The sequence below is a fragment of the Perca fluviatilis genome, chromosome 7 (assembly GCF_010015445.1).
Source record: "Perca fluviatilis chromosome 7, GENO_Pfluv_1.0, whole genome shotgun sequence".
In the NCBI taxonomy this organism is placed as follows: Eukaryota; Metazoa; Chordata; class Actinopteri; order Perciformes; family Percidae; genus Perca; species Perca fluviatilis.
Genome location: NC_053118.1, coordinates 16,771,590 through 16,784,078, shown reverse-complemented (window position 1 = coordinate 16,784,078; position 12,489 = coordinate 16,771,590). Strand labels below are relative to the sequence as shown.

At 41.9% G+C, this 12,489-nt stretch overlaps 1 protein-coding gene across 6 annotated transcripts in view; it reads right to left on the bottom strand.

Annotated features, from left to right (window-relative positions):
• LOC120562315 (F-actin-uncapping protein LRRC16A-like) overlaps window positions 1-12,489 on the bottom strand; it is an 83,626-nt gene that overhangs the window by 32,179 nt on the left and 38,958 nt on the right. For all 6 annotated transcript variants that reach the window (XM_039805984.1, XM_039805978.1, XM_039805979.1 and 3 more), the window contains exons 10-14: window positions 4,986-5,074; window positions 4,477-4,571; window positions 3,862-3,948; window positions 2,237-2,340; window positions 1,300-1,377 (exon numbers count right to left, since the gene is read on the bottom strand). In XM_039805984.1, coding sequence (XP_039661918.1) covers window positions 1,300-1,377; window positions 2,237-2,340; window positions 3,862-3,948; window positions 4,477-4,571; window positions 4,986-5,074 — 453 coding nt within the window. The remainder of the gene's footprint in view (window positions 1-1,299; window positions 1,378-2,236; window positions 2,341-3,861; window positions 3,949-4,476; window positions 4,572-4,985; window positions 5,075-12,489) is intronic.

Sequence of the window (12,489 nt, the reverse complement as noted above, 5' to 3'; positions counted from 1 at the left end):
CTCTAGTGGCTGTAATTCTGCACCAAGGCTGAATTTCAGGAAAGAGACCTCAGATATAGTATTAGGGGACCACTAAGGTCTATATAAAAGCATCCAAAGAGCACCATGTCATGGGACCTTTAATGGGATATTTGCAACGGCAACGTACTGCAGACCTTGCGGCTCACGCCCTCGATATTTTCCGACGTTTGCCTCCCCACCATCACGCTTTGGGTCCCGCTTTCCCTTGCTCTCCGGGTCGTTGGGGGCGACTTTTATCGGGGGCGACTGGCGTCGGAAGCCTTGGACCCCGTCATAACTGCTTGCAGTTCTAGTTTAATTTGTTATGCTTTATTTGGAAACGTGCATTAATAATCATGAGTTTGAACATGGCACCTTCCAACCCTCACTCTTCTTGCCATTTTGTGTATGACTCTTATTAAAGAGAGAAGAAGAAAGCATTGCATCTGTGTTGTGTGTTTAGAAGTGTATACATGTATTTATATGTGGCAGTACGTGTGAGAGACAAAATATGATTTAGGAGCTAATCAATGTGTTCAGTGACAGGCTGACAGCTGGCTACATCTCAGACTAATCAATAAGCTGTATTTGGCTCTCAGACCCACATCAATACATCACATACGGTATTCAGATCGCTTCACAAGCAGCAGACCGCAACACAGATTGAGTGGGTGTGTACAATTGGATTGGACATTCCCTGCAACACCGATATCAATGGCTGGCACTTCATCTTACAATACAGCATAATGACGGACCACTCCGTTTGTTTACAGAAAGTAAATATCTTATTCTGTAGGGCCTGTTTTGTTAAAAATGTGTTATGCATTATTATCAATCAATCAATCAAAATGTATTTGTATAGCGCTTTACAACAACCAGCAGGTATCCAAAGTGCTTCACATCAGGAACTAAGAATAGAACAACATATCTTGCAATAAGAAGAATGAAACGTAAAAAACAGTAAAATCATAAAAGGTTACATAGAAACAGGAAGAGGAAATTGTCACACCACTATTGCGTATTAAAGCCATTCTAATCAGGTAGGTTTTGAGTCTAGACCTGAAAAGAGCAACATCTGTAATTGTGCGAATATCAGGGGGTAACTTGTTCCAGAGTCTCGGGCAGCAACCGCAAAAGCCTGATCACCCCATCGTTTGTATCTTGACCTTGGGACTTCTAAAACCAGTTGGTTAGAAGACCGCGGAGACCGGCTGTGCTTACGCAGGGTTAAAAGGGTTTTTCTTTACTCGATTATCTTTTACTAAGCAGGGTATCATATCCATGTGCCTCCTGACTCACCTGGTCCAATGAGCAGTCGGTGTTGGAGAGGTCAAGGTTTGCCAGGCTGTTGCGTTGACCCAGGAAGTGGTAGAAATGCTAAATGTAAAGCAAAACATGACACACATTGTCATAAAAGAGAAGATGAGGCCTTATCTTCTGGAGAATATGTTAGCAGATTGATGTCTTGTTGACCATTGGTGAGACATGCTTTCTCCTGCCAAATGCATGCAGCTTTTGTGAACTTCAATGAGGGTCTTTTATTTCATATTTTCTCTTTTATTATCCCACTATTACTTTCCTGCTCCAATTCATAGTTTTCCGTCATTTCTGATTTCAAACTTTCTTATGTTTCTTGGCAAGATGCAGGTCCTGGGGTCTCGCCGTCCCCATGAGGCTGTCAAGCAACCGGCGGGGACTTGAGTGAATAAGTTAACTTTAGAGGCTACTGTAGCTGTTTCAAGTCCTAGTGCTAAGCTAAGCTAACCAGCTGCTAGCACTAGCTTCATATTTACTGTACAGACATGAGAGTGGTATTGGCCGTCTCATGTAACTCTTGGCAAAAAAAAAAGAAGGGGTTAAGCGTGTTTTCCAAAATGTCTGACTATTCCTTTAAAACCATCTTACGTCTAAATCTTCAGTCACTGCAGCATTTTGGGACAACAGATGATACTAACCTCTGTGTCTGTATGTATCATGATTTTGTCCAGCTATAAATACAGTATTTCACTGAAATGTGTGTGATTGTAACCCCGCAGTAGAGTTTCTCTCATATCTCCGTGTCCGTGCTCTAAACAGATGTTGAATTTCCTGAGTCAATGCCTCATGTCAATCATGAGAGTGACATGCTAACTGATTGATAACGGTCTGAAAATGCCTCCGCACAACTGCAGCACTGCCCTGTTTCAATCAATTAAGTGTTGTTGCTACTAGCTCTTAAATGGATTAGTGTTAGTACCTGCATGTCGTCTCCTCGGAAGACATTCCCTGAGAGGTCCAGATGGACCAGGCTGCTGGAGATGGACGGGTTGGCACTCAATGACTGACAAAGGCTGTTCACCCCTACAACACACACACACACACACACACACACACACACACACACACACACACACACACACACACACACACACACACACAGTCAGCATTATCACAACACTCAAATCTTCACTTGATGTTTTGACAGCATATTGAAGGAAATAGCAGAGGAAATGAGCAGTGGGTGAAAACAGGAAAGAAAGAGATCAGAATGTAGAGTAAATGCATAGAAGGTCATGGTTGTGTAAATGTAATGCTACGTCGGTGACACACTATGTTATGGACGAGGCATTCTTATTTTTATTATGCCACAAGAAAATATAAAAAAATAAAGTGATTAAAATAATTATCGAAAGATAAAGCTCATGAAGTACTGCTCTAGTTCATATGATTCGAGAGACAGGAAATGTGTATGTATTTGGATGCATGGATTTCTACTGCAGTGTGCGCGTGATATCGACATTTTCTGCGTACAACCAGTGATTCGTATCACGTCTATCACATGACTGACACGCTGAACTAGCAGTAAATCAAGGTGTGACTGTCAAGTAAATGACTTGACAAAGCTAGACAGCTGAGAAGAGTGACAGTGACATTTATTTTCAAGATGTTTACAATTGATTCAAATGTTTCAACATATTCAAGTTACATTCAACTGGAATTACAATTCTAAAGATCAAATGATGGATCTGCTTTAGCTTCATCAAACCAGAACAGTGATAGAAAAGATAAAAATGCCCTCAATCCTCTACATTTGCTTTGAGCATTGGGGGCTTGTGGGGTTCGGATTATGCATTGGGCCTTAGGCTAGACGAGCAGGGCTCAGTTTAAGCAGTGCAGCCCTCTCACTAACCCTACACTGTGAAATATGATAGCTCTTTATTGATTGCCTGAGAGCAGAGCATGTTTACCGGGGGTCCCTGAAGACAGAGCCTGGTGCGTTTACTTTGGGTGAGAACCAAGTAGACATTTCACCTCCAAGTGATTGTTAACAGCGGCTACATTTAATCTAGAAATTATGACAAGAACGGCTACAAATCCCCAGCAGTTTTTTTGAAGAAAAGCAATCAGCCCCTTCATAGCATTTCATTAAAGGCCATTACTGCAGAAGAATTTTTCCATTGTGCCAAGACGTTAAAGCTCTACTGACTAAAGGAAAGTGGTCCAGTAAGCAGGATGTATGCAAATAAAAACATGCATACACTATACAGATGTAAAGAGCACACTGACACATTACAAATACATATTTTTCTTCCTCTCCCTCTCTTTCTCACAATAAAAATTCTCTCTCTAAATAGTGCAATAATTAAGTGTCATTAGCAACACAGCCATAGGTGTGATCAGATTAGTGGAAGATGTGGATTGCAACTGATGGGGAGCCCATAAAATTAAATTTAAACTGTGAATCCATCTGATGACAACGCAATATATGTATTATTATTTTTTTGTATTTTAATCATTCCAACCAACTCCATTTCAAAATTGCACATTATTTAATTTATCATCCACCGGATTTAGGAACTATATACAAAGCCAGCCACATACCTTTGGGTGATAGTGAGGTTTTGGAGAAGTTTAAATGCTTGAGCCCCATATGAAGTTTGGCAAACTGAGCACCTAGGGAGGAGATACCTGCAGCCACGGAGAGGAAACAGCAAAGCAAGACATAGAGCCAAAATGTCAAAAACAAATAAGGTATCGTTTTTGAGATAAAACACATTCAACATATCCTTGTGGCGAATTTTGTATAAGAACAAATAAGCCAGAGATCAGTAAACCCCAGAAATGTGTTGTATGTTTACATGCAACTGGCTGCATATTTGGTGGAATGTATCCTGGATAGATAGACTGATCGGCCTAAGGATAGAGATGATGAAATATTAAACCTGTTGCACTCACTGCACTGTAACAATGGAACCTTAACTGTCAATATTATCATACTCTATATAACTTTATATATTATGTGGTGTATACAATGTATGAATGTCGCACATTTAAGATTTGACAAGTGCAATCTGAATGTTTTCAATATTTCACTTTGGTGGGAGAGTTACCTTCCATACCTGATATAGAAGAGCTGTTTAGAAAGAACAAAGTACAGCAGAGAGTATAACAGACCAGAGATGAGTACATTAGACTACATTAGAGCAGATATCCTACCTCTGTCCTCCAGTGGGTTGTTGGCAAGATTAATGGTGGTGAGTCCTGAGCTGGGGTTGTGGGCCAAGGCAGCAGCTAGCTTCTGGGCAAAATCCCTGTTGAGTGTGAAAGGGCGCTCCGTTATGTGTGTGTGACCAATGCACGTGTGCAACCTATCAAAAAGCTTTGGTAAAAAAATATCTTTTTCTTGCAATGGCAGAACAGCAGAGCAGAATAGAAGTGCAGTATTGCATTTTAATAAAGTTATGGGACTTGTAACAGACTTCTTTTTAAAAGGGCAAACATTCATGCAACAGGGTCAAAGCTCTAAAAAACTTGGATCCAACATTTCTCACACACACACACAGAGTTTGATTTCTGCTAAAAATGTGTAGTCTCCTTTGATTACACTTGAGTAATTTTCTCACACTTGACCAAGTTCTGTCAGTAGTAGTCTTTATTCATTAACTCATAATGAAGTAACATGTAAAATTGGTGGGGTGCCCCTTTAATAGATTGCATAATCTCACGTTTTGAGTCCTGCGTTGTCCAGAACCAACTCTTCCAGTCGACTTGAGCGAGACACTACCCGAAGAATCTGCTCGCACACATCTGCAGACTGAAGACACACATGTACAGACACATCGCAGTGAGTATAATTTAAACAAGACTGAAAAAACATCTGTAAATGTACGTGTTAGTGCTCGATAAAACAGCGATAGTAAGTTATATGAAAAGTGAGAAATATAATGTTACATATTATGAGTCTCATGCTCACAGCAGTACAGTAGATCTTAGCTCACTGATCCGTTACTCAAAAACATAAAAAATATACTAATTAACTGATCCAGCTCCGAGGCTTAAAGGGGTGATAGAATGCAAAACCAATTTTACCTTGTCAAAGTTGAATAATGACAGTTTAGGGGGTAACTATACATAGAACCTCTAAATCCCATTGACACTTCTTTTCTCTGCAAATCTCACTATTTGAAACTGCCTCTGAAAACGGGCAAATCTCAACAAGCCCCATAGTTGACGTCAACTATTGCGGCTCCTCCTCATTTGGCTCTAGTCTCTCTCCTTGTCATGCCCCAACATTTACATAGGCTACACAACTGACCTGAGATCAGTTAGTCTTCTGACTCTAGGTCGTGCAGATCTCAGAAATTATACAGTATTTCATCTGTTGTTCATCTGCTATTTTACCATTCAATTCACTTCTGAGACTTTTTTATGTGAGAAATCAACAATGTAGAGGTCAAATATGGGCCGTTATACAAAAATGTATGTCTAATTGCAAATTTTGTCCGACTGTGTGTCGGGGTTCAGCTGCCGGTGATGCCTGTGTTGCTGCCTCGCCGCCTGGCCTGCCTTCCTTCACAGACCCCGGCCTGCTGTGAGCTCGATTGAGCTCCGTCAAGGCTGGCAGCCCACGGAACTTCATACCCGCGCAAAGTCACTGCTTTGTGGGTGAATGACTACTAAACGCTGCTGCCCTGACAGAGCTCCAGGGCCTGCAGTTCCCTTCTTCCTAATGCCAGGTGTGTGTGAGTGAGAGCGCGGTCAGCGAGCTTGTTACGCCAGCAATCTGTTACCACAGGTTCCAGTTAATCTTTTAATGTGTTGAGTTATTTAAACAAAAGATTGGGGAAATAAACGCCGCTTGTCCGCGAGTCTCATCGATAGAGCCTGCGGCTGGATGTAGCTCTATCAACGAGAGCTAGCTAGCCTCCTCTTAGAATTCGTCTGGAATTCACAAAAATTCATTAACTTGAAATCTGACACCATTGTTAGCTTTATAAAACCCTTAGGTAGATGTTGTATACGTGGCGTGACGAAATTCAAACTGTAAATATACTCGAATTACGCCGAAAATGAAGCTAACTATCCATGATTTTTAGCTACATAGCTAGTTAGGATTGAAGGGACAGCCGTAGCTAACGAAACACCTAGCTAGTCTCCACAAATATTCATTAACTTGAAATCGGACACCGTTGTTAGCTTTATAAGACATTTAGTTATGTTGTATAAGTGGCGTGACGAAATTCAAACTGTAAATACACTCGAATTACGCCAAAAATGAAGCTAACTATCCGTGATTTGTAGCTACATATAGCTAGAATTGAAGGGACAGCCGCAGCTAACGAAACACCTAGCTAGTCTACACAAATATTCATTAACTTGAAATCGGACACGTTGTTAGCTTTATAAGACATTTAGTTAGATGTTGTATAAGTGGCGTGACATGTGTGTAACATGTGGTAAGAGATTGCTGGTGTAACAAGCTCGCTGACCGCGCTCTCACTCTCACACAACAGGCCATTTAGCTAGCAGGAAGAGGGGAGTTGAAGGCCCTGGAGCTCTGTCAGGGCAGCAGCGTTTGGTAGTCCCTGCTGTGGGCTGCCAGCCGTGACAGAGCTCCAAGTACCTCATAGAAGGCCGGGGTCTGTGAAGGAAGGCAGGCCGGGCGGCGAGGCAGCACCAGCGGGCGGCGAGGCAGCACCGGCGGCTGAACTCCGACACAAAGTCTTACCAAATTTGCAATTATCCATCAATATTCGTAAAACGGCCCATATTTGAGCTTTATATAGTTGATTTCTCACTTAAAAAAGTCTCAGAAGTGAATTTAATAACGAAATAGCCCGATAAACAATGTATAACTTTGCAGTGTCTGAAATATGAGACCTGCTGTCCAGTCTCCCATGTTTGTATGTAGTTTGCTCAAACCAATCAGCGCGTAGCTCATTCGGAATATTCATGAGCATACCATATTTGGAAGAAAAGCTCTTGTTCCAAATAGAGCCATATTCACAGGGTAGTTAAGGGCCTAATAAAATAGCATTCGGGCAATTTTCAGCCCAACCAATGTTACATACCCCATTAGGAGACCTTAAGGAACAGTGTAAAATACCCTATATAATCATTCTATCACCCCTTTAAAATAGACTTATCAAGCAAAGCTTGGAGAAGAATAACACAGACATCTTTGGGGCACATGATTCCAGCAAGTGTTCTTGTGCAAAATTCTGCGAAGCTACTCTGGAAAGTTGTTCATTTATGCCGATTAAAGCTGCACTGCAGAACGTAAAAAAAAACAGCATACTAGTAAATTCTGTCTCTTCTGCTTAAAAACCATTAATGCGTAACAAGGAGAGACTGGGGACAGCAGACTTTAGACACTTCAGAGGAAGAAAAGTTTTCTCGCTTCTGTGGTCTTCACATTGCAGGATAGAGAGTCGGGGGAGCAAAGGCACTCATATATATATATAGACGTAATTAAAAATTCAACAGTTGGACGTCCGTGCCCTACCTAGATGTTCACTGAAACAGTTCCCTGTGTGCTGTGTCATACTCAAACATGTAGACAAACACAAATCCTGTTTCTTACTGCAGTAATTCAACATTTTCTACACTAATTATCTGCATTGATTCGTAACACAAACATTTTCCATCATAGAAACACAACTTTATTGGACCATTGTTGGTTGTTATTCATGATAATTGACATTCATGCTATAAGGGCCTGCTTTTCTCAGCCAGCAGCAACAGTGTGGCCAAAACACTGGTGACTTTGTCCCACACTGTTATCTACAGTGAGGGGGAGAGAACAAGGGGAGGGAAGGAGAGAGGGGTAATGGAGAGACAACGAGACTGTTGTTCACATGTTTACTCTGTGAAACTGAGTATTACAGAAGAGGAATAAGAATGATAGAGGGCAGCGAAAGGATGACACAATACAGAAAAAGGAGATATGAGGGTAGTGAGGGATGAAATCGAGAAGAGGAGGAGGAGCGAGGAGACGGTCATAGCATACTGTAGCAGAGAGAGAGGGAGCATACAAAGGAGGCTGTATTTTCACAATAAAACTGTTGGGGACAGCACAGTGACACTGTCAGCATGTGCACTGCACCATTTACCATCTATTAAATAAGAGCCTTGTCATGCTGTGCTGCTCTGACCCTACGTTCTGCTCAAATACATCACACACAGTCACACATGTGCACGCAAACACACGCTGTGTGATCATGAAGTAATCAGGGGGGCAAGTCCTCTTATCGCTGCCGTCCTCTCCTCTTCTTCTCCTCCTTTCTCATTTTTGGCTCAGCATCTTGATTAGACAACAAGACAAACAGCCTGATTGAACTGAGGATGAGCAGCATTATCCCTCGCAGTGATAGCCGGCTGTTTGTGTGTGTGTGTGTGTGAGAGAAAGAGAGAGAGAGTGTTTGTGTGTGTGTGTGTGTGTGTGTGTGTGTGTGTGTGTGTGTGTGTGTGTGTGTTGTATTATCCAGCCCACTGATTCCTTCTCTGTTTGACTGAGAGGCATGTGTGTTTAATGTATCTCCCTCCCTCTCACTTTTGTCTTTTTCTTCCTGCTTTATGATCCACAGACATTTCTATTAGATACTCCTAATGCAACTGTACACAGTCGCACAGATACAATAGTTCAGGCTCAGTGTTGCCCTTGAGTTGAGCTTTCACATGCCAATAGATTTGGCAGGAACACCAACTGACCTTCTGGTAGAAAGTAAAGGCTTCATTCTTTAAATCGGATCTCTCTTTCCTGATACCTTCTGACTCATTTCCTTATTTATCAGGCATCTTACCCATTCACTCTGTCCAATGACCTCTCCCACTGGCCTTTATGTTTCTGTCTCACTGCCCTGTTTGCGGTCATCACTCTCTCTTCCCTTTTTACATCTCGTTCTACTGTAAGTTGTTACTGTTTCCATTGGCACAGGATCAAAAATAACTCACAATCACAATCCAAAGCACATCCTTTCACCCCTTGATTCTCCATTATCATTGTATAAACATTCACACAGATAAAACAATGGGAGAATAAGACTGAAGTTTCCTAAAAAAAAAAAAAAAACACCCAAAGGAGTTTTTGCTGCATTAAACAGTGACCAAATACGCACACAAAATCTGCATCACAGTCCAAAACACAAGAAGTGGTATCTATGCGAACATCACCAAAAGAACATTTGAATAAACATGCACTGTAACCTTCCCAACACAGAAGCATTAGGGTCCATTATAATACACACTAATCTGGGATAGAAAGGACACACGATGCACATGTGCCTGTGTGAGTATTTGAGCCTAAATATGCACATGGCAAAGTGAGGTGCAGGATTTTAAAATTCAATACAAAAGGAATTGTCTGTGACGGAGGCGTGAGATAATTGTTTGGACTGAGGAAGCTGCGTGTGGTAATTGGTGAGACTGAGCGAAGCCTTGAGAGGGAGAGTTTGTAATGGAGTGCTGCAGGGGGTCAACAGCCTGAGACATTGAGCCCCTTTGTCTCGTTAGGATTATGAGTCTTATCACACAAGAACATTGGACTGATCCTCAGTCAAAAGACAGGAGGGGAAGATGGAGGGAACAAAGGGGGAACATTTCTGTATAGGCAGATACAGATAAATAGTTAGTCAAAGGTAGAGTGAGAGACATGTAGTGTAGTAATTGCAGACACAGAGTGGATATATATTTTTCTTTATATAGGAAGAGACAGACATAACAGGGATATGAGGATGATAAGTATTAATAATAGGCAAATTGTGAAATATAGGCAGCTTTTCGACCAACTTGTAACAGGATCCATCAGCCAACCAAGTTTCACTAAAACTAGATTTAGAAATGTTGACCTTTAATTACATGCCACTTTTAAACGGCCATAACGCAATAATTAAATTCAAACTTTTGCTTTTCGTTGGAGTTGGGAGTACAGTATGCCAATTAGCCTGTTATGCAGTAACCCTCTCATTCAACTATCAAAACTATCTTTAGACATGCTAGCAGTGTGGCTCTATGGATGGCAATGTCAGCCTGTTGGTTGGTCAATCTGTAAGTCCATCCCAGTCTGCCACTTTGGTCCAGGCTCAAAACTTTTATTTGTCTGGTACTTTGGTTCAATAAATACCAGCAAAACTAATTACATTCCTATTATCCTCAGCTGTACTTTCGGTTTAGTGATAATTAGAAAATGTTAGCATGCAAACATGCTGAACTAAGATGATGGAAAATTATCTACTTGCACCATAGTCTGCTGTGCATTAAGTGATTGCTCTGCTGATACGGTAGATCTCAGACCTTCTGACAGACACAGAGCCCCGTTTGGGTCTCTGGTCTCTGAATGAGACAAATAGTTTAGCTAGAGAAGTGGCTGTACGCTGCTATACATCGGAGGTGGAAACCTGAAACTACTGCTCCAGAAATACATGGAGCACAAACGCCACACATCTACCGCAGCATGTCCACAGCTGAGCGCATCCATAAACCTGAAGCTGCGCTGCATTTTACAGAGAGAGTGGACACTAAGTGACGCACAGGTCTGCTTCAGAGCTCCGTGTGTTTTGAGTCTGAACCGTAGACTGGAAACGTCACGTCACAGGAACTTCAAACTAAATCATTAGTATTGCTAAAGAATTTCTAATATAGGAAGAAGTTCCACTCCCTTGTTACTTCCGGCTTCTGAACTGGTTGCAGTTCCACCAGAGTTCCATATAGGGGGCGCTCACAGGCCAGTGCTGAATGAATGGGACTCTATGGAGCTATACCCCTCAAAATCCACTTTTCTCAGGATATCATTTTTTGTCTAGTAATTTGAATGTTGCATTTGAAAGGGGAGGCAAAGAAAATACACTGCTGGGTGTTAGATTTTTTAAAGTCGCTTTTTTGTTCTAAAAAGCCTTTTAAAATGTCAATGACGTCATACACATATACGGCCAGAGATACTGCTTTACGGCAAGCTCTGAGTCGCTTCCTTTTTTCTCTCGAGGCATCGACAACACAGCTAACAGGTTCGGCTCTCCCTGTCATTACACATGCTAGAAAGAGGTTTGCTAATGTTTTAAAGACCACGCCGAAATATTCACTCTGACATTCGGGTTCTGCTTTGGATGCCGCTTTGGATCTCCGATCGTAATCAGACCTTCACTGACCATTCAGCATTCATTAGCAGAATGCTAGCTTGTTATGGGCAACAACGACTCACCCTGTAAGAAATCAAAAGGACATAAGTACTCCTTCATTCAACTTTCGACCTATAACCCATGTTGAACTTGCAAAAACTACAATCAAATCTGAGGTTTCTCAACAACAATCGGGCAAAGAGACACATTTAGCCGTCTAGCTCCATAGAGTCCCATTCATTTTGCACTGGACCGCGATCACCCCCAGTGGAACTCTGGTGGAACTGCAACCAAATTCGGTACAATGGGGCTGAATGGGGAGTGGAACGGCTTTCCGTAGACCGGCTTTGGTATTGCGCTCCTAAACTTTGTGTTGATGGCATCAATGTATTAGACTGATTTGGCTATGACTCCTCCGAAAACTTCACCCGGCTTTCATAGCTTTCCTCACGTAGAGACGGTTGCTAGGCGATAGCAACAAATACAGCATGGTCGGACCCCGCATGTAGCTGCCCGTTCTATTCGCTTCGGAATAAACTGGACAAAGTTACATTCGGGGCTACACTCAAAACATTTGGGGCTGAAGCCTCGGCAAAATCATCTGACACCGCTCCTGGCGTAAACCGGGACATTTTAGCGTCCCGACAGGCTTTTGTCGGGACTCGGAACAAGTAATTCAAAATCGGGACTGTCCCAGTCAAACCGGGACGCCTGGTCACCCTAGTCTGTAGCCTTTTTGTCTTGTTTACACACTGATTCCCTACATTTTGGACAAATCTGCTGGTGTCTGTGATAGTTTATCAATTGAGATATGGTATTTGACAGATGAACGGACAGAGACCCACAGGCCTCATCCTACTTTTTATAGCACGGGGGAAAAAACAAACAAATACATTAACAGACAGAACAGAAACCTCAGTGCAGTAGTAGTGCAATAAGGAAGTGAGAAGTAGGACCTTTACAAATGTAAGAGGAATAGAGAACAAACTGACAGGCAGGTACACAGGGAGACCACTTAACTCTGAGATGGGATTATATCTGCATTATTTAGCAATTTTTTGGCAGCACACTAACACTGTGATAATGTTTATTCAACATAGTGATGCACAAACCAAGC